The 19,630-nt window shown below is 40.6% G+C and overlaps 2 protein-coding genes across 2 annotated transcripts in view; one reads left to right on the top strand and one right to left on the bottom strand.

The window, feature by feature from the left end:
- Positions 1-1,764: 1,764 nt before the first annotated feature.
- On the bottom strand, positions 1,765-18,966 carry LOC104604751 (uncharacterized). Its single transcript, XM_010269258.3, has 5 exons — positions 18,827-18,966; positions 18,686-18,732; positions 18,456-18,562; positions 11,819-11,853; positions 1,765-2,051 (listed from the first exon to the last, which is right to left on the bottom strand). The coding sequence occupies exons 2-5, from the start codon at positions 18,686-18,688 to the stop codon at positions 1,984-1,986; spliced, it is 213 nt and encodes a 70-aa protein (XP_010267560.1). The 5' UTR covers positions 18,689-18,732; positions 18,827-18,966; the 3' UTR covers positions 1,765-1,983.
- A 158-nt stretch (positions 18,967-19,124) lies between these two features.
- Positions 19,125-19,630, top strand: part of LOC104604752 (transducin family protein / WD-40 repeat family protein) — a 73,279-nt gene continuing 72,773 nt past the window's right edge. Inside the window, exon 1 of the mRNA XM_010269259.2 lies at positions 19,125-19,603. Coding sequence (XP_010267561.2) covers positions 19,177-19,603 — 427 coding nt within the window. The 5' untranslated portion in view covers positions 19,125-19,176. The remainder of the gene's footprint in view (positions 19,604-19,630) is intronic.

The following is a 19,630-nucleotide window of genomic DNA, read 5'->3' as shown; positions in this document are numbered from 1 at the left end:
ATTTTTTGTTGTTTATTGATGATTACATTTGTTTCTCATGGGTTTATTTTATGCGTTCTCGAAATGAGGTCCCTACCCTAACTCGGATTTTTCACTAGATGGTTTTGACCCAATTTGGGGTCAAAATCAAAGCTTTCAAATCCGATAATGCTTTGCAAAACCATTGGCTTCATATCTCCTTTACTATGGGGTTATCCATCAGAACACTTGTCCCCATACACCTCAACAAAATAGGGTTGTTGAGAGGAAAAATAGTCATATATTGGAGGTGGCCAGAAGCATCATGCTGAATTCTAATGTTCCCATAAGTTTCTAGGGAGATGCTATCCACACTACCATGTACCTCATCAACCGAGTTCCTTCACGAGTCATTGACATGGGAACTCCATTTAACCTATTATATCCCGATAAGACTTGTTTATCATTCCTCTTAAGACTTTTTGGATGCATATGTTTTGTTTAGATTCTTGGACCTCATCGCTAGAGATAATAAACTATTAACTTCTTCTATTTTGTTTCCAATTTCAATATTCATATTTTCTTAATATGATTCAAGTAAAATTTCTAAACCATCTTTCTTAATCCTATGGTCTAATATTATAGCTAAGCAATTAAGGGGAAAAATTTAGTTTTGTCTTGAATCAACACACTTCACCCAACATAAATCCAAATCAACGTGGTCTGACCCGATCCAGCATATACCGATCCGGGCCGACCCGAATATGAAACAAACCTCGGGTAGGATGGTTCGATACCGCTTGCTCTGCCTGATTTGGGTCATCCAGTCCGACCAGTATTCACATAGCTCGACCCCAACCTGGTACAAGCCGATCTAGGTCGACTCGAATCCAAAATATACCTCAGGCGGGATGGTTTGGTACCGCTTTCTCTGTTCGATTTGGGTCGTCCAGTCCAAACAGCATTCACACAGCCCGACCCGACCCAGTACAAGCCTATTCGGGTCAACTCGAATCCGAAACTTTTCGTGTAGGATGGTTCAATGTCCATGTGCTTTGCTCGATTTGGTTCGTCCGACCTAACCAATATCCAAACAGTCCGACCCGAATCTGGTCCAACACCCAATTTACTTACGTTGACTTGCTTCGGGTCAATCAATTCAGTCCCAAACCCATGCACAAACCTGATATGGTCTAGTCCAAGTCAAACCACCATTGACTGGACCGATTTAGTCTGACCGAACTGATCCAGATCTAAACGGTTCAACCACCCTTGATGTGATTAACTCGAAAATAATCCAATTAGATAGTTCAAATTGGTTTGACTGATTTGAACCTAAGTGGTTCGGTCAAACCCGAAATCCGAACATAGTCAAATGACTTCGTCGCTTGTGTAAAAATAACATGCATGTAATGTGATTTGAACCTTCACCACTTGTGTAAATAAGAACTACAATTACCACCAAGCTATGACCAACTTATTTGTTAAGAGAGTTTGTTTTTAAATCCATTTAAAGCGGGTTTGGGTTGAACCCAACCCATTTAATTTTATATAAGTGAGTCATTAATGGGTTGGCGGGTTAGATGGGTTGGGTTGAAGCTCAACCCAAACCAAACCAAACCAACCCGCCCCGCTCAATTGCCACCGCTACCTTTTGGATCGATAGTTTTTGTATATGTCATCTGATGGTAGAAAAGAAGGTTGCTGCATCTCTAGCCGGGCAATTACCGAGGGAAACCCAGAAAACCACAGATCCACCCCTGAAAAATCAACGACCAACATCTTTGTGGAAATAGAGTCACCACCAACAAGCAAATTTCCCATCGCTTTTCTTTTTTTTTTTTTCCTTTTTAATTTGCAAAAGCACACAATATCACTCAACAGACACTGCCAAGAGCATTTGTAAATAGGACTTATCATTAGCTTATTTATCAAAACAATCGGATAACATCAAAGGGTGTGGCATCTGCTGCTCCCGCGGGATTGATGAAGCTAGTCAAGAATAGAGATTAATAACCTCAATGCTCAGGAAAATATTATTGAGATACCCATCGTAAAGCAGCCCACAGCTACCCAAGGGCTCAAACGTTCACCTGTTCACAAACACCAAAAGTATCAATTGATTTATAATTCTCTCAAGCGCATGCAATTTAGAATTGTGTATGTGTGTGTGTTAATGCTTTTGGTTTGTGTCCATGTTAGCATTGATGACTGCTTTGGGAGGTGGGATGGTGGTCATGGTGATATTCAGTGTTTAATCAGCATGCCTTTAACTTGATAGTAAAATAAAAAATTATTTCGTTGAAAAGCAAAAAAAAATACAAGACAGGTGACCAGAACTCACCCGAGAGAAGAAAGAGAAGCAGGAAGAAACAAATCTACACCCAACCACAACTCCAAACCAACAACTCAACCATATAAGAAAACAACCCAAACACCAAACTCTCCAACCAAAAGGACAACAAACTTTCACCCTAAACCAAATAAAACCAAAAAAACCAAACAAATCAATTTCCACCCATCAAAGCTCCAACAAATAGAAAACAAACCCATCCCCAAAGCTAGTGATACCATTTTCCGAACAGCTACCAAAAACCTGCAACTCGGGCTTTGAGTATTAACCTCACTACTACTTAAAGACTTCTCTGTTTTCTTCACTTTTTTGTTTGGCCTGAGCCTGAAATACTTCTGTAGTCATCACCTCTTCAATGGCTATCAATAATCACTTCTTCTTGTTGGTCTTCCCAAGATAAAAGGCTTTGTCCTTTCAAAAACTTTAACCACCCCTACCTAAACAATGCCAACTACATCTCCTTTTTCTCTCCCCTTGTCCCCTTCAAAAACACCACCCTCACCATAATTCATCTGCCTGTTTTTGGTAGTAAATAAAAAAGAAAGAGGTACAACTGAGGGTGATGAGAAACCACCACAATCAAAAGACTAAAAAGAAAGTACAACCAAACCAGTAGAAAAAACAAAGCCAATAGAGAGACAAAGCTTCTAAACCAGCATAATACCCTTCCACGCACAGAAGAGTGATGTGGTCCCTAGATCAGGAATCATCATCAAATATTCTCCCATTTCTTTCTTTCCAAATTTCCTAGCATACAACAAAAGGAATGCAGCTCCAAGCAATCTTTGCCTTGATATTTCCCTAACACCTGGTCACCAAGAGAATAGCTCCTCTATTGAACAGGGGACCATCCAACTCGCTTGAAGAGTTCAAAGAAGAATCCCCATATGAACCTAGAGTAGGGGCAATCAATAAACAAATGGAAGACATTCTCCTCTGACTTATCACATAAACAACACCTTGCCTTGATATTTCCCCTAACACCTGGCCACCTAGAGAATAGCTCCTCTACTGAATAGGGGACCATCCAACTCGCCTTGATGAGTCCAAAGAAGAATCCCCATATGAACTTAGAGTAGGGGCAATCAATAAACAAATGTAAGACATCCTCTTCTGCATTATCACATAAATAAGACCTGCTAGCTAAATGGAAACCTCTGCTTCTTGGCAGGATAGGGTTTCCCCAAATCCCTTTTAACTCTGAACTTTCTTCACCACTCCTTGATAGGGCTTTGTAGAAGGATTTAATCAAAAACAGCCCATTTCAGAATTCTTTCCATCACCTTGAATCCTTACTGTCTGCCTGTGTTTCAGTTGACTGTAGCCTTACAAGTAATTCTCCAAATTATTAGATTTCCCAGTCAAAAAGTGATCTTCTAAATCTTGAACACTACACTGCTCTACCTTGACTGATCTCAAAATTCTCCGCAACAGAACTATTCTTTTTACCCAACCTATACAATCGTGGGCAAAGGTCACACAACTTTCCAATGACTAACCAATCATCTTCTCAAAATTTGATTGTTGAGCCATCTCCAACTTTGAACAACATGCAGTTAAGGAAAGACGACTGGAAGCACATTATACCCTTCCATGATGTCTTCACTTCTCTTGAGTCCCATCCAAACCAATCACCCCATATTTGCAAGCCACCACACTCCTCCAAAGAGCCTTCCTCTCAGTACCAAATCTCCATAGCTATTTCCCCAGAAGAGCTTTATTGAAATGCTTCAATTTTCTAATTCCTAAACCTCCATCCTTCTTCTCCCTACAGATCCTATCCCACTTCTCTTGAGTCCCTTTGCATTTTTTCTATTGAACTTATCATAGAAGTAGGAGCTTTTAATAATGAGAGGTAATACATCGGTAGGTTAGACAGTATTCTCTTAATAAGAGTAATCCTACCACCAAGAGAAAGGTATCTTCTCTTCCATCCTACCAATCTTTGGTCAGTTCTATCAAGAACCGGTTGCCAAGTTAATGAGACCAAAGCCTTTGCCCTAATTGGGAGGCACGAATAAGTAAAGGGAACTCCCCCACCAAGCAATGCAAGGCAGCTATACAATTTTCCCATCAGACTCTTGAACAATCTTCATTTGCCTTCAATCATCTCTTGAACAAATTTCCCCATCAGACTGCAAGGCACCTGACTTGGACAGCCCCTGTTTATCCAAACCAATCTCAATGTCATCCTTAGCCCTACCTCTCCTTGAAGCTTCCTTAAATGAAGCCTGTAGGGATTCCCTGAATAAATACCATGTTTCTAAGTTAAGAATTGAAGCATCTTTTAAGCAGTAATTAAGCAGTTACATCCAATGTTCTATGCCAAAGCATCCCCCAAAAGCTCATTAATATGCCTAGAAAAATGTGGCAATTAATATGACAGTACAAAAAGAAAGCACACATAATGATATGATAACTGAAGCATGCCTTTTCCTTCTCTTGGTTGAGACTGTTAAGAGAGCAAACCCAACTCATTTCTATGGTTGCTGGGGAAGATGGAGGAGAAGAAGTTTGTGGAAGCCAACCGATGGAGGAAGTATCTCAAGGTGGAGGCAAAAGAACTTTCTACTGGAGGAACTAAAAATCAGAGGGCAGACTAACTTGAAAATCAGGGAAGCTAAGCTGGCTACGGTGTTGTTGGTAGGACTAAACATAGTAGAATGGTTCCTAAACTTTGAAGATGCAGCAAGTGCAAAGGGAAATGAGAGATGTTGGAAAGAATTCATAACAGAGATGGGACGGAGGTATGAGGTGGAATGCAGGAAAAATCATAAGGGTTGTTTCATAGCACTTACAGAGTATTTTGGTAGCAATAGGAAGCAAATGGTCTGTGTACCAGAAGGAAGAAAGAGCCAAGGGTGGACTGAAATCGTCAAAGTCTTGAGAGAGTTTCTATCAAGAACGAAAATGGAAAAGGAGAAAGGTTTGGATCAGGTGGAAAAAAAGGTTCACTCGAAAACAGTAATGTATCCTGAACCCCCTAACTGAATGGTTCCTACCACGGTGCAGGATGGAAATAGAGCGGCCATACTGGTATCGGAGGAAAAAGGAGATTGGGCGAACAAACTGATTGTTGAAGTTGACAGACAGGGGAGAAGCTGGGAGGAGATTGCTGATTTGGTGACAAAACAGCTGAAGATGAAGACTACATATGTATTAACCCCGTTTAATGAGCGCAAAGCGGTACTTGATCCTTTGGATAACAAGCCAAATCTTGAGGCTGTATGTCTGCAAGATAAACTGGGGTCTGTGAATACATTCAGATGGTCTCCCTCGTCAAACTCGAAGGAATCCGTGATAATGGATGGAGTAACAGTGCGTGTGGTTGGGCTACCTTTCCATCTTTGGAAGGTTGAAGTTGCAGAAGCTATTGCAGTACTGTGCGGAGTAAGACTGGTACGTGCCTTTTGGAGAGACCTCAGGTCTGCAGCTATATTATTAAATGGAGTAAAGCCGGAGGAAATTCCCAGGAAGGTAAACTTGAGAGTGGAAGGAGCCTTCATGGAGGTCTGGTTGGCTTTCCTCCATTGAAGCTGGAATGTGGAGGGAAGCTCGAAGGGAGGAAGATGGGGAGATTGAGGAAGAAGCATTACGTGGCAGAAGGGGATTGGTAGATCTGCAAGAATTAGACATACACAAAAAAGGGAGAGCAAGCATTTGGAAATTCATAAGCTTTGCTGAAGAAGGAAAATCGGAGACGTGCTTCACAAGACTTTAGCTGGAGGTCTGACAGATCTTATGTTTTAGCAGTTACTAATGGCGGTAAAGGTTCTGCATTAAGCACACCTGGTCACAGGACAGATGGGGAAAAGGGGCAAATAAAACTTCTTGAATCGAAGGAAAAAGGGAGTAGGGGAGTTGAAAAGTCGGGCATCATCAATAGGGCCCAGTCTTTCCCCAATCTTGTCCAGGTAAATAGGAGTGGGCCTTTTCAAAGAGGTGGGCCCAAGAAAATCGGGCCAACTTATAGAAGAGTGGGGAAAACTCGTAGCGGGCCGCCCATTGTGGGCCTGTCTAAGGTGGGACAGGGGGAGTCTCATATTAAAATCAGATTTGGACTGAAATTAAAAAGCCCATCTAAGGGACCCAAATGCACCTTTAAGTTGGCACGTGAGGGGGAGAGTGGCGTCGATAGATGGTAACAACCATCTATCATCATCTTCATTGAGCTCCACAGGCCGAAACCAGCAGTCTTTGAATCTCCCTGTACCTGGGAACTCACTACGATGGGTCGCACCGGAGAAGACGAACACGGTGTCGCTGGAAAAAAGAAACCCTAGGTGTATCAGACAAAGGATTTAGAGAGGCTGGAGTTGTTTTCTCATTCTGAGGAGGAAGATTTCAGTGCCACTGATTCAGACGACACACTAAGTTTAGGGAGTATCGACCTAAGCAGCTCAAGGAATGTGTTTGATGAAGACAGTCCGGGAGCAGAGGTACTTTTTCAAGAGAACAAGGAAGAAGACGAGGCACCAAAGTTCGAGGAAGACGTCGTGAAGGTTAAAGATCAGTTGCCTAAGGCTACGGTTCAGGTGCCGCTTGTACCTGCAAAGGAAGTCAGTCCATTAGTGCAGGAAGAGCAGGGTATGATGCTGGTAGGAAACTCTTCTCACGCTCCAACCTGCAACGTAACACTAGAAGAAGGACAGAAATGGAAGAGTCTTCCACCTAAGACAGGGTTTTGATTCACAGTGTAAACTCTCTCACGCAAGCTCAGTCACAGGGAACAGCTTTAGGCCCATCTCCTTACGAGAATCCCTCTCCCTTGGAAGTCATCCCCTCAGTCCTAAACATTACAGGTACTGTTGTCCATTCGGTTTTGGTTACTAATGTGCCTTCTATGGTTGAAACAGATACACCAGCATCCCGAGCGGAAGTTCCAGTGGGGGGGGGGGGGATGAGAAGAGAGACTGGCAGCTCTGAGTGCGAACTGAGAGAAGGTGAGATGGCAGTGGAAGAGGGACAGGAGGAACTAGAGAGAATTTGGGAGAGAATCTGCGCGTTGTTGGAGGAGTATAAAGAGAGGGAGGAGAAATTAGACCAAAGGGAGAGAGTAACAACTTTTCAAGAAAAGGACTATTACAGGAGCTCTAATCTGGGGGGGAGATAAATGAAGCTAGTGCCTTAATGAGGAAGACTAAGGGTAATAGGAGAAAAAAGAAAAAGAGATCTGAAGTGGAGAGATTGATTTCAGATATTGAGGGTGATATTGAATTTAGTGGGAGAGGGGAAAGAAGAAAGACTTTGCTGTAAGGTGGAGTCTTTGAGAAGGGGCATTTTCAAAAAAGTGCTTGATGAAGATGAGCTGGAATGTGAGAGGCTTGGGAAGTGAAAGAAAGAGAAGGGCAATTAAAGATTTGTTGAGGAGAGAGAAACCGGACATAGTCTTGATGCAGGAAACCAAGCTGGCAGAATTGGATAGAAGATGGATCAAGAGGAGTTTGTTGGACTTCGGCGCCATCCTATGGAGCCTCTGGAGGTCTGGTAACCTTATGGAGGGAGGATGCTGTAGAATCAGTGGAGGAGCTAATAGGAAGATTTTCTGTGTCCTTAAAAGGTTAGGAATGTGGGGGATGGCTTCACTTGGGTCTTAACCAATGTCTATGGGCCAAACTCGTATAGAGAGAGGAATGAGATGTGGGAAGAGTTGTATGCCATACAAGGTCTGTGGGAGGGTCCTTGGTGTCTTGGGGGGGACTTTAATGTAATTAGGTTTTGTACCGAATCTAATAACCCCCAAAGGACAATTACAACCAGCATGAGGAAGTTCAATGATTTCATTAATAACTATGGTCTAAAGGAGTTACCCCTCTTACAAGCCAATTTTACATGGTTGAATTTCCAAGAAAACCCCCTTTGCTCGAAATTAGACAGATTCCTCTTTACTGAAGAGTGGGAGAACCATTGGACGAACTTGATGGCTAGAGCCTTACTCAGAGTCACCTCTGATCACTGTCCTATCCAGCTAAGTCTTGAAAACTTAACTTTTGGTCATCGGCCTTTTAGATTTGAGAATATGTGGTTAACTCATCCAGATTTTGTGCACTTGGTTGGGGAATGGTGGAGAGAAGAATTAAGAGGAGTGAATTGGAAGGGAGAAAGATTCCACAAAAAATTGAAAAGGTTGATATCCAAAATTAAGGAGTGGAATAGGGAACACTTTGGAAGGATAGAGGAGCAAAAAATTGACTTGATGTCTAGGATTGAGGAACTTGATTCCAAGGAAGCTCAAAGGATGATGAGTAAGCAAGAACGGGTTTTGAGAAGAAACCTAAAGAAGGACCTGGAAGAGGTCCTTTTGAGAGAGGAAATTTCGTGGAGGCAAAAGTCGCGACATAAATGGATTAAGGAAGGGGATGGAAATACTAAATTTTTCCATGCATTGGCTAATGGGAGGAGAAGAAAAAACTGTGTCTAAGTTAGAGGTGAATGGGGAGGAACTCACAAATCAAGATGAGATAGCCAGATGTTTTGTGGATCATTTCAAATCAATCTACAGGAAACCATTGAATAATAGGCCAACCTTGGAAGACTTGGAGTGGACTAGATTGTCTGAAGAACAAGCAAACTGGTTAGAAAGGGACTTTAGTGAAGAAGAGATAAGATAGGCGGTGTTTTCAATGGATAAATCCAAAGCACCTGGTCCAGATGGCTTTACAATGGCTTTCTATCAGGATTGTTGGGATGTGGTCAAAGAAGACCTTGTTAGGGTGTTTCAGAAATTTGCAAATAAAAAAATGGTGAGCCCTAGAGTCAATGCTACTTTTCTAGCCCTAATCCTAAAAAAGGCAGATGCAAAGAACCCTAAGGACTATAGGCCAATCAATCTAGTGACAAGCATCAATAAAATCCTGGCTAAAGTGTTGTCATCCGAGTAGTACTATCCTCCATCATCAATCCTAAAAAAGGCACATGAGAAAGTCAGGACCCCAAGGTTTCGTTTGTAAACTAGATTTGGAGAAGGCTTATGATCTTGTGGATTGAAGCTTTTTACTAGAGGTCCTAGGGTGCTGTGGGTTTGGAGCTAGATGGTGCAATTGGGTAAAGGGCTGTATTAGTTCCTGCCATTACTTCGTTTTGGTTAATGGGGTGGTGAAAGACTTTTTCTCAGCTTGTAGAGGCCTTAGACAAGGTGACCCTCTCTCCCCTTTTCTTTTTACCCTGGTTGCAGATGTCTTCAGTAGATTAATCTCTAAAGCAGATAGCGAAGAGGAAGTTAGAGGCTGGAAGATTGGAAGGAACAATGCACGGGTAACCCACCTGCAGTTTGCCGATGATATCATAATTTTTTGTGAAGGGGGTGACAGGCGGGAAGTGAGAAATCTCAAAGCATTGTTACAACACTTTGAGAATGTCTCCAATTTGAAGATAAACCTGGATAAGAGTTGTGTGGTAGGGGTTAATCTGAATGAGAGAACTTTGCAGTCTGTGGCGGATTGTTTAGGTTGTCCCATTTCTTCTTGGCCCTTGTAGTATCTAGGTCTCCCTCTAGGGGCTAACCCAAAGGAGAGTAGATTTTGGACCCCAATTCTGGAAAAGTTTGAGAGAAGATTAGCTTCTGGAAAAAGAACTACATTTCCATAGGGGGTCGAGTGACTTTATTGAGAGCTACCCGAGCAAACTTACCGGTTTATTTTCTCTCTATCTTTAGGATTCCTATTAGGGAAGCTAAGAAGTTGGAGAGGATAATGAGATCTTTTCTGTGGGAGCCTAGGGAGGAAAAGAAAGATCATCTAATCAATTGGGAAATAGTTTGTAGGAGTAAAGAGGAGAGTGGACTGGGAGTAGGAAGGTTAGCTCAAAGGAATAAAGCTCTCTTAGGAAAGTGGTTGTGGAGGTGGCCTAGAGAAAGGGAGAGATTGTGGCATGAAGTGATAGCTAGTAATACATGGCAGACAGGAAAATGGTTGGGATGAGGGTGTATCACGTCAACCTACGTTGGCATCTCCTTGGAAAGCAATTCAGAGTGTCCTCCCTCAGTTTCTCAACTTAGTCAGGTATGATGTCAACTCTGGTGAGTCTGTTTTATTTTGGGAAGATACTTGGGTGGGTACCGTTGCCCTTAAGGACAAATTCCCGGCTCTCTATTCTCTTTCCCTTTACAAGGAAAAAACTGTTTCTCATTTTCTTCCTTCTATTACTTCTCCCTCTTCCTTAAGCTGGGACTTTGGTTTCAGGAGAGGTTTGAGGAATGTTGAACTTAGTAGTGTTTTAGAATTGTTGTCTCTTCTTGGCAGTGTCTTTCTGGACCCTCTTCGCTCGGATGTGAGACTTTGGTCTCCTCATCCAAAAGGTTTTTTCACTTGTGCTTCCTTTTTTAAGTCCCTTTGCCCTTCAATGGGACAGTTAGGTTTCCCTACTAAGGAGATTTGGTTCAGACCTGTTCCTCTGAAAATTATAATATTCTGCTAGGAGGTGTTTTATAGAAAGATCAATACTCTGGATTGCTTGCAGAAGAAAAGGCCTTTCATGTGCTTGTCCCCTAACTGGTGTGTACTTTGTAGGGCTAGTGGTGAGGATTGCTCCCACTTATTTGTATCTTGTTCCTTTTCTAGTGCTATTTAGAGTTGGATCTTTTCTTTGTTTGGATGTAGGTGGAATCTGTCCTCAGAATTAAGTCAGTTGTTCGATCCTTCTTGTTTTGTGTGGCCTACAAAAAAAAAGGAAAAACGATGTGGAGATGTATTAGAGCAGCAGCCTTGTGGACAATTTGGGAAGAAAGGAATGCTAGGGTGTTCAAAGAAAAGGAAAGAAGCTTACAAACTGTTGAGGATTGTATATTGACCAGAGCCATTCATTGGCTAAGAACTTTGGACTTCTTTCATATGTTTTCCTTTGATGACATTTGGAGTAATTGGAAGGCGGTAGCCACTAGTCATATGAGGAGGGACAAGGCAGCTGCAGTGTGGAAGCCTCCGCCTGAAGGTTGGGCAAACCTGAATTCTGATGGTAGTAGCCAAGGAAACCCAGGCCCTTCGGGGATAGGAGGGCTGCTGAGAGATAGAGAGAGCAACATCCTAGCTTTGTTTTCAGGCACTGAGGGAATAGGAGACTCAAATAGAGCAGAGATCTTAGCGGCTGTACAAGGCATCCAGATTGCTAAACAGTTAGGAGTTCAACACCTGATAGTTGAAGGAGACTCTAAAATTGTTGTGGGATGGCTGACAAAGCCAGCTTTAGCTATGTGGCGATATAGAGATTTATTGAGGAAAGTCAATTGGCTCACAAGAAATATGACAGTTACCTCTCTTTGGGTAGAAAGATCAGCAAATTCCTTAGTGGATGGACTAGCTAAGCAAGGGGTTTCAAGGGACCATTTGTTTTGGGCTGCTATGTAGTTTTATTTCTGTTTATTTGTGCTTATCTAGTTCTTAATTTATGTAATACTTTGTTAGAAGAGGTAACAACTCATGCCTCTTCATGGGTTTCCTGTATTGCCTTATATTCTGATTTAATAAATTATTTTCATTCATCAAAAGAAAAAATAATGATATGATAACTTACCTATTCTTGCTGCTTTCCAGAAGAAACCTCGAAACCTGCCAAATTCACACTTTACCAAATTAGAACATAAAAATGAGAGGAGAAACACATTATTATTTTTTTTTTTGAAAAGGTAAGATAATTTATTAAATCAAACTAATAAAAGTACAAAGTAGAACCTGCCAACAACAAGGCAGGCCTGAGAACCCCCCATTACAAGCACCAAATTGACCGATTTCTCAGTAATTGAGTTACATTTATGTGTCTGAATTCTGGGGTGACTGAAATTCAAGAGATCAGTTTACCAACAGCCATTTGAACTATTTCCTCGGCCCCTCTCACTCTTTGTTTAAAAATTCTGTTATTTCTCTTAGACCAAATAGCCCAAATCACTGCTGCCGGAATGGAAATCCAGACCAGTTTCCCTCTTTTCTTCAAATTACTGAGCTTCCAACTACAGAGCAACTCCTTAACCGATTTAGGCATGAGCCAACATATCCCTGCAGCCTTCAAGAAGTGATACCACACCTGGGCAGCAAACGGGCAATGAACGTAGAGATGATTTGTAGACTCCAGATGATCATCACAAAGGACACAAGACTTATCCGGGATCTGCAATCCTCTTCTTTCAAGATTGGTTCTGGATAGACATTTGTTTAAGGCCATTGTCCAGACAAGGAAATTAACTTTTGATGGGCAAACTGAACTCCAAACCTGCTCAACAGGGAAGTCCCCCATTGCCACTCTACTAGAGTCTATTGGCCATAGATTTAACTAAGAAAATTCCCTCTTTGGATCAGACCCAATTCCATTGATCATCCTGATTGTAGTCAATGTTTTTAACCTGTAAAGTTTCCAACAGCCTCGTAACTTCTTGAACTTCCCAATCAAAAAGATCTCTTCTGAACTGGGGAACCCATGTCACCTCATTGCCCAAAATTGTGTATACTTCAGCCACCGAAGCATTCTGGTTGGAGGCACATTGGTAGATAAGAGGAAACTCTTTAGCCAAGGTATGGTTCAGACACCAATGATCTTTCCAGAATTTGATCCTATCCCCTTTACCAGCTTTGAGACTGATTCCCCCTTCAAACAAGAGAAAAACCTTCATGATACTTTTCCATAAAGAATAGCCCCAGTTAGGGGGGGGGGGGGTTCTAGTTCTCCAGTTACCCCATTCAACCACAAATTTAGAAGCTATTAGGGCTTCTCCACCAAGCTCCCCTTTCAGTGGCAAATCTCTAGATCCATTTACAAAAAGCAGTGCCGAATTAGTTACCTTAATCCTTCTCAAGCCTAAGCCCCCTTGCTCCTTAGGGAGGTAGATTTGGTTCCAGTCCACAAGGTGGATTTTCTTTTCTTCGTCCCAACCTCTCCACAAGAAGTTTTTTTTGGAGAGCCTCTATTTTCCTAGCCACTTTATCTGGGATAGGAAAAAGGGACAAAAAATAGGTAGGAAGGTTGGAGAGGGTACTTTTGAGAAGGGTCACTCTACCTCCAAAGGAAAGGTACTTTACCTTCCATGAGGACAATTTCTTTTCCAATCTTTCAATTATTGGATCCCAAATGACAAAAGATGAGCATTTAGCCCCCAATGGAAGGCCCAGATACTTCACTGGAAGCTGATCCACCTAACTAGCCATAATATTAGCACATTCTTCAGGTTAAGGACCTCACCCACTGGGATAATTTTACTTTTATTAAGGTTGACTTTCAAACCAGTTACTACTTCAAACCAATTGAGGATCCCAAGAAGATTTTCCAGTTGTTCATGAGAGGCATCAATAAAGCATAAGGTATCATCTGCAAACTGAAGGATATTCACTTTTTTACCCCCTGGGGAGATTGCAAACCCATCCCACAACCCCGAGTCTACTGCCTTCTAACTAAAGAGAGTTACAATTTCAGCAATACAAATAAAAAGAAGGGGAGATAGGGGGTCTCCCTATCTTAACCCTCTAGAACTCTTAAAGAAACCAGCTAATTGGCCGTTGATCAGAATGAAGAATTTGGGGGAGGATACACAAACTTTCATCCAGTTTCTCCACTTTTGCCCAAAATTCATTTTTTTCCAGAACTCTATCTAAACAACTCTAATTGACATGATCGTAAGCTTTTTCTATATCCAGCTTATACACCAGACCTAGAATATCCCCTCTCTTTTCCTAGAGTCTAACAATTCATTTGCAATAAACACCGAATTAATCATTTGCCTACTCGGCGAAAAGGCACTTTGGTTTTTCGAGATCACACTATCCAACACCCCCTTCATCCTCTCAGCTAAGACTTTGGCCAAAATCTTATAAAAGCTGTTCAGAAGGCTTATTGGTCTAAAGTCTTTTACATGCACAACCCCTTCAATCTTAGGAATGAGAGTGATAAATACATTATTCAGACTCTTTTGAAGAGAGACATTTGAATGGAAGGTCTAAAAAGCATTAAGAATGTCTTGCTTCACAAAATCCCAACACTTAACATAAAACAAGTTGGATAACCCATCAGGCCCAGGGGATTTCTCATTGTCCAAGTTGCTGATTGCCATCTTAATCTCATCCTTAGAAAAAGGTTTTTCAAGGAGACTTCTTTGATCTTCACTTAATTTTTTAAAAGGAAGGCTTATGGGGAAGGGTCTGCATTTCTAATTTTCCTTATAAAGATTTTTATAAAAAGAAGTTGCAAATACCTTGATTTCTGCAACCAATTTACCCACCTTATCATCCCAAATAAGCTTGCTAATTGTGGAAATTCTGTTTTTTGCATTTGCCAACTTATGGAAGTAGTGAGTGTCCCTATCCCCAGCTTTCAGCCATTCTGATTTTGCTCTCTGTCTCCATTTTTGTTCCTCCTTGACTGCCAATTTGTCAAAAACTGCCTTTGCTTGAATTCTTTTCAACTTTAACTCTTTTGAAATTGGGCCTGCTTCCTCTGCTCTATCAATTTCATCAATAAGACTAAGACAAGCCCTCTTCTCTGTTTCTGCGTTCAAATTATTTTCCATTTTCCAGATTTTCAACTTTTCTTTAACTACCCCCAACTTTTTAGCTAAAACAAGAGCCGGACCCTTCCACTTGCACTTCACACCAAAAAGATCTTAATAACAACAAGAAATCAGCCTCTTCAAACCATGCATTCTCAAGCTTGAAAGGAGTTTTGATTTTGTTCCTATTTCCACATATCAGCTGGATTGGAGCGTGGTCTGAGACAGGTCTCGACAGAATCACTTGCTTGAAATCAGGAAAGAGCTCATCCTAGTTTTCAGAAACCAAGAATCTATCAAGCCTGACAAGAGTTGGATACACATTATTATCATCTGGTGTTTCAACAGTACACTTGTTTGTGGTGCAAGTGTAAATCCTAGTGTCAAACATGTGTTTGCAAATCCAAATTGGATGCAAATTTTGCACTCATGAGTATTATGTCTAATAATGCTCCCTACAGTGTAATGTAAAGGTGTTAGTTTGAAAACATTGCGTACAGAGTTGCTCCTAAATGCTCCAAGTTTTCATATTTTTATTCTACTACCTTTTATCAGGAATGGAAAAATCTATGCTGCCAGAAAGATATTATACCTGAAGAGTTTTGACCAATCAAAGCCCTCACCCCCACCTCCTCACCCCCACCTAGAACAGCTTTGATAAATACCACTTCATCGGTTACCACTTTATGATACTGGTTCATTGGTTACAAGTTTTTCCAGTATCATGTCTTTTTGGTATCATACTCTTAACTCATCAGGAAAACTTTTAAAATTAATTTCATTATCACCATCATCTAAGCCTTGTCCCAACCATATGGAGTTGGCTATTTGAGTCCTGTTATGCCATCCATTCTGTTCAGTGCCACATCCATTGTTAAAATATGGGCACTTAAATAATTTTTTATTACTTCCACCAAGTCCTTTTCAGTCTGCCCTTGGCTCTTCTAGCCCCTTCAACTTGCAATCACTTTTTCTAACAAGTGCTGTAAATGATCTTCTATGCACATGGCCAAACCATCTCAATCTACTTTTTCTCATTTTATCACCTATTGGAGCTCCTAGGTTACTTTGTATGACTTCATTTCTAACCCTGTCCTTTCTAGTTTTACCACTCATGACTCATCCATCTATGCATTCACAGTTCTGCCACACTCATTTCATTTTTTGGACTTGCTGGTTCTTTACTGCCCAACACTCTGCTCCATACAACATATCTGGCCTTACAACTGTTTATAGAAATTTCCTTTTATCCAAAGTGGTATTTGCCTATCACATAAGACTCCAGATGCACCCCTTGCTTTGCCTATCACATAAGACTCCAGATGCACCCCTTACAATTATTGGCTTCAAAGTTCATCTCAGAAAAAGATTCCAAATATATATATCTTTTGAAGGGCTACACAACGGGGGGTGGCCCATCCTCCAACACATAACCCCCCAACCCAGGTGCAGGTGGGATTCGATCCCAAGTCTCTGCTGCGACCAGCAGGAGACCTTACCAACCCGCTAGTTGGCACCTTTGCCAAAGATTCCAAATATTTTGTCCTCAAAGAAACTTCCAGACAATAGATTCCAAATAATTTGGTAGGCTAATGCCGATAACCTGCCACCATGTCACCTCCAACAAAATCTCTCCTCAAAGGCAACATAAGAGTTTTAAGTATTATTACCACTTTGATCTTATGTGAAGATCTTAAACATACCATCTTTGAGGAATCCACATAAAAATGTATTTGTAGAACTAAAAGAAAACTAGAATTGATTTTCTTTTTATCAATTGCAAAAATTTCATAAGGGAAGAGAAGGCTAATACTAAACAAAAAGGGCAAACCAGAGAGGGGCTGACAGCCAACAAATTACCAAACTATTTGAGGTCATTAGCCATGATGTCCGATTATGAAAAGGGGACAATATATCACAGTTATGAAAAATGACACTAGTATGCATACAAGTATCCTGTCTATTTCCTGGAATACAACTCTTAACCCTTCCTTTCTTGTAGTCTTTCCTACTAAACATTTTATTATCATGTTTCATTGCATGATTTTTTTTTCAATTTATTCCAATCTCATTATACTATTTCATTATAACTGTATTTAAACTATTGTATTTTTTTCATTGCTATATGGAAGGTTGCAGAGAGATCAATAAGATAAACCTGCTTTTTTTTCTATTTATAAATGATGACAACTGAAAGCATATCCTTGGCATGTCTTGACTTATCCTTATATCCATGAATACTATTACTCTGGTCATCTACAGGCATCTAGTTACCATAGGTTAACAAAATATCCAGCATATGTGACTCATCAGCCAATTGAGCAACCATGAGGAATAGATGCTGACAATAAACTACGGCCTCTGGTTTCTTCAATAACACTGAAAAATATCTACGAGGCTTTCATGTTTAGATACTCTATCATAATTGTTATCCTAAGACACATCTATAACAACTTTGAATATGATTTATCCTCAAAAAATTTTTAAGCCTTGAATATGAGTTGCATTCTGAATCTGGATAAGAACAATTAAATAATTTATTATCAACAACAGTAATTAATGTTTAATCATAAAATAAAACCCCAACATTCTATGATGCTTGGAATGTAGGGAAGCAGTACACAAAGCAATAGGCAGACAAAGATATTCAATCAATGGTCCTAAAAATTAGCCACCTGTGCCTCAAATCCCCAGACATGCTCCTCTCTACTTACCCCTTGTCTAGCTAGAGAATCACCTTTATTATTTATCCCTCTTGGATTCCATCTGAATGAGCTGTTCAGATTAACCAACAATGTTAAAGCCTCTGTAATTGAAGAATCAGAGAGTTCAGGGAACTTATGAATGTATAGCAAGCCATCAAATTACCACTTGACAGTCCCCTTTTACTACCAGTGTATTCCAGCCCAATTTTCAATTGTTGAAGCAGAGCAATTAATTCAGCACATAGGCATATTCCTTCTTCATCTGGATCCAAACTGTACATGAACAATTTCAGAGAGTGCTGAATTGTCCAAGTAATATTTACCAAATTTTAGCTTCAGTTTGATCTCTGGACAGGACCCAATCTTCACCATTTGGCCCAAAATGCTTCTAAAACATGAACAATTTCCAGAGGGTGCTGGATTGCCAAAGGACCAATTGTTGAAGTTAAGCTTCGGTTTAACCTTGTAGGACCAAATCTTCACCATGATGACATAAAAAGGTGAATGCCCACTTATCTCCTTCAGGGAACAAATGATAGGAATTCACTTGATACGGGATCATAGTTATTAAATTATATAGTCCCACATTTTCAATACACAGTGACCACTCCCCTGCACCTAATGCATAAATGATTATGCCTCAATCTTTGATAACTACACTAAACTCTCAACTTAAATATCATGCTAAATATTAGCAGTTTAGCACAAAATCGTCTACATGCCAATGATCATTCACATTCCACGGTTTGGTTATGTTTGGGCTATTAGCGATAACACTACTCAAACGTACATTATTTCAACAACATTACGCATATTTACTACAAAGGACTCGTTTATCTGTTGAACGCTCTGTTAACATCTTAGAATTCAAGAATTTATTCAGAAGGCCTTCTACTAGTACCGAACAATATTCAATCACCAACGGCAAGCTAAACCCTAGAAATTCTAACATGTTAAAGTAATAGAAGGATCGTACCCAGTTTTCTGCTCGAGGATGGTTGGGAACTGCATCTTCACGTAAGTGCATGTGCATATTACTAACAACACCACTGTCAGAAACGAATGGAAATTGAAGAGTGCCGACTGTAAAATCCAGCAAAAACAGAACTCCCAATTCAGATCTTATGTTTTTTACATATTTTATAAAGCCAAAAAGGTTCTTCCAAAAAAAAAAAAACAGTTTTCCTTTTATAAACTTTCCTATACCATATTTCAAATCCTTATTCAGGTGACTAGTCCTTCTTTCCTTGGATCTGCAGAGATATAGTACGAGCATTTCTCTTAGAATTACGAAAAAGAAATCAGAAAAAATATACTAAAACAAATAGGACAAAGGAAAATGCCTACCTTATTGGAAAGAAAGAGATGTTAAACTAGGGCTTCTGAGAGCTCTCTCTTTAGTGTTCTTTCTATAAATACCTTCTCAAATGAGTGCGAGAAGAGAAACAGGAAAGTGAACTTCCGAGTTCCAGCCTGAAAAACCAGACACTTGTCGACGGCTCCATGCTAAATTGCACATCAGCACATACGTAAATTATAAGCATTATGAGGTGTATGTGGTTATCTATGTAATTTTAGTTAAAAAGCAAGGACAATTTAGTAATTCAATTTCATTATATTTCTCAATACAGTGCGGTATACATTTACAATGCTTCTGCTGCTGCTTCAATGGCTTAGTCTCTCTTTAACCAAAAACAATGCAAGGGAAAACTGGCAGTTGTAGTACTGAAAGTGTCACCGCAAATAAAACAAATGGCGAGGAGCGAAACGATACTATAGAGATTTCGGATCTATTACCTCTCGAACTCATCAAATCTGAGACAATTCCTCCATCGCCAAATCGTTCGGTCTCTACTATCGATTGGTTGCCGGATTTCGCAGGTTACTCATGGATCGCATACGGAGCTTCGTCATTACTAGTTATCTCCCACTTTCCTTCTCCTCTCTCTCAGGAAGAAACCTCGATTGGTCCTTTTTTCCGGCAAGTTATCGAGCTTTCCAGCGACGAGTCTGCAGTTGTAAAGGCTGCTGCCTGGTCTCCCGTGATTCCTTCGAAAGGCGAACTTGCAGCGGTATTGGAGAACTGCATCTGCTTGTATTCGGCGAATTCTGGAGATAATAACGGTAAGCGGAAGTTCAATTGTTTGCGGT

Source organism: Nelumbo nucifera, chromosome 1 (assembly GCF_055504915.1).
Source record: "Nelumbo nucifera cultivar China Antique chromosome 1, China Antique-T2T, whole genome shotgun sequence".
Lineage (NCBI taxonomy): Eukaryota > Viridiplantae > Streptophyta > Magnoliopsida > Proteales > Nelumbonaceae > Nelumbo > Nelumbo nucifera.
This window is presented reverse-complemented; position numbering and strand designations above follow the sequence as displayed.

Excerpts from the sequence above, each read along its gene's own strand:
- LOC104604751 (XM_010269258.3), bottom strand. Across the intron at positions 11,854-18,455 it reads ATCCTCGAGCAGAAAACTGG|GTTTCGAGGTTTCTTCTGGA; the intron begins GTACGATCCTTC and ends TGAATTTGGCAG. Across the intron at positions 2,052-11,818 it reads CTGGAAAGCAGCAAGAATAG|GTGAACGTTTGAGCCCTTGG; the intron begins GTAAGTTATCAT and ends GTTTGTGAACAG.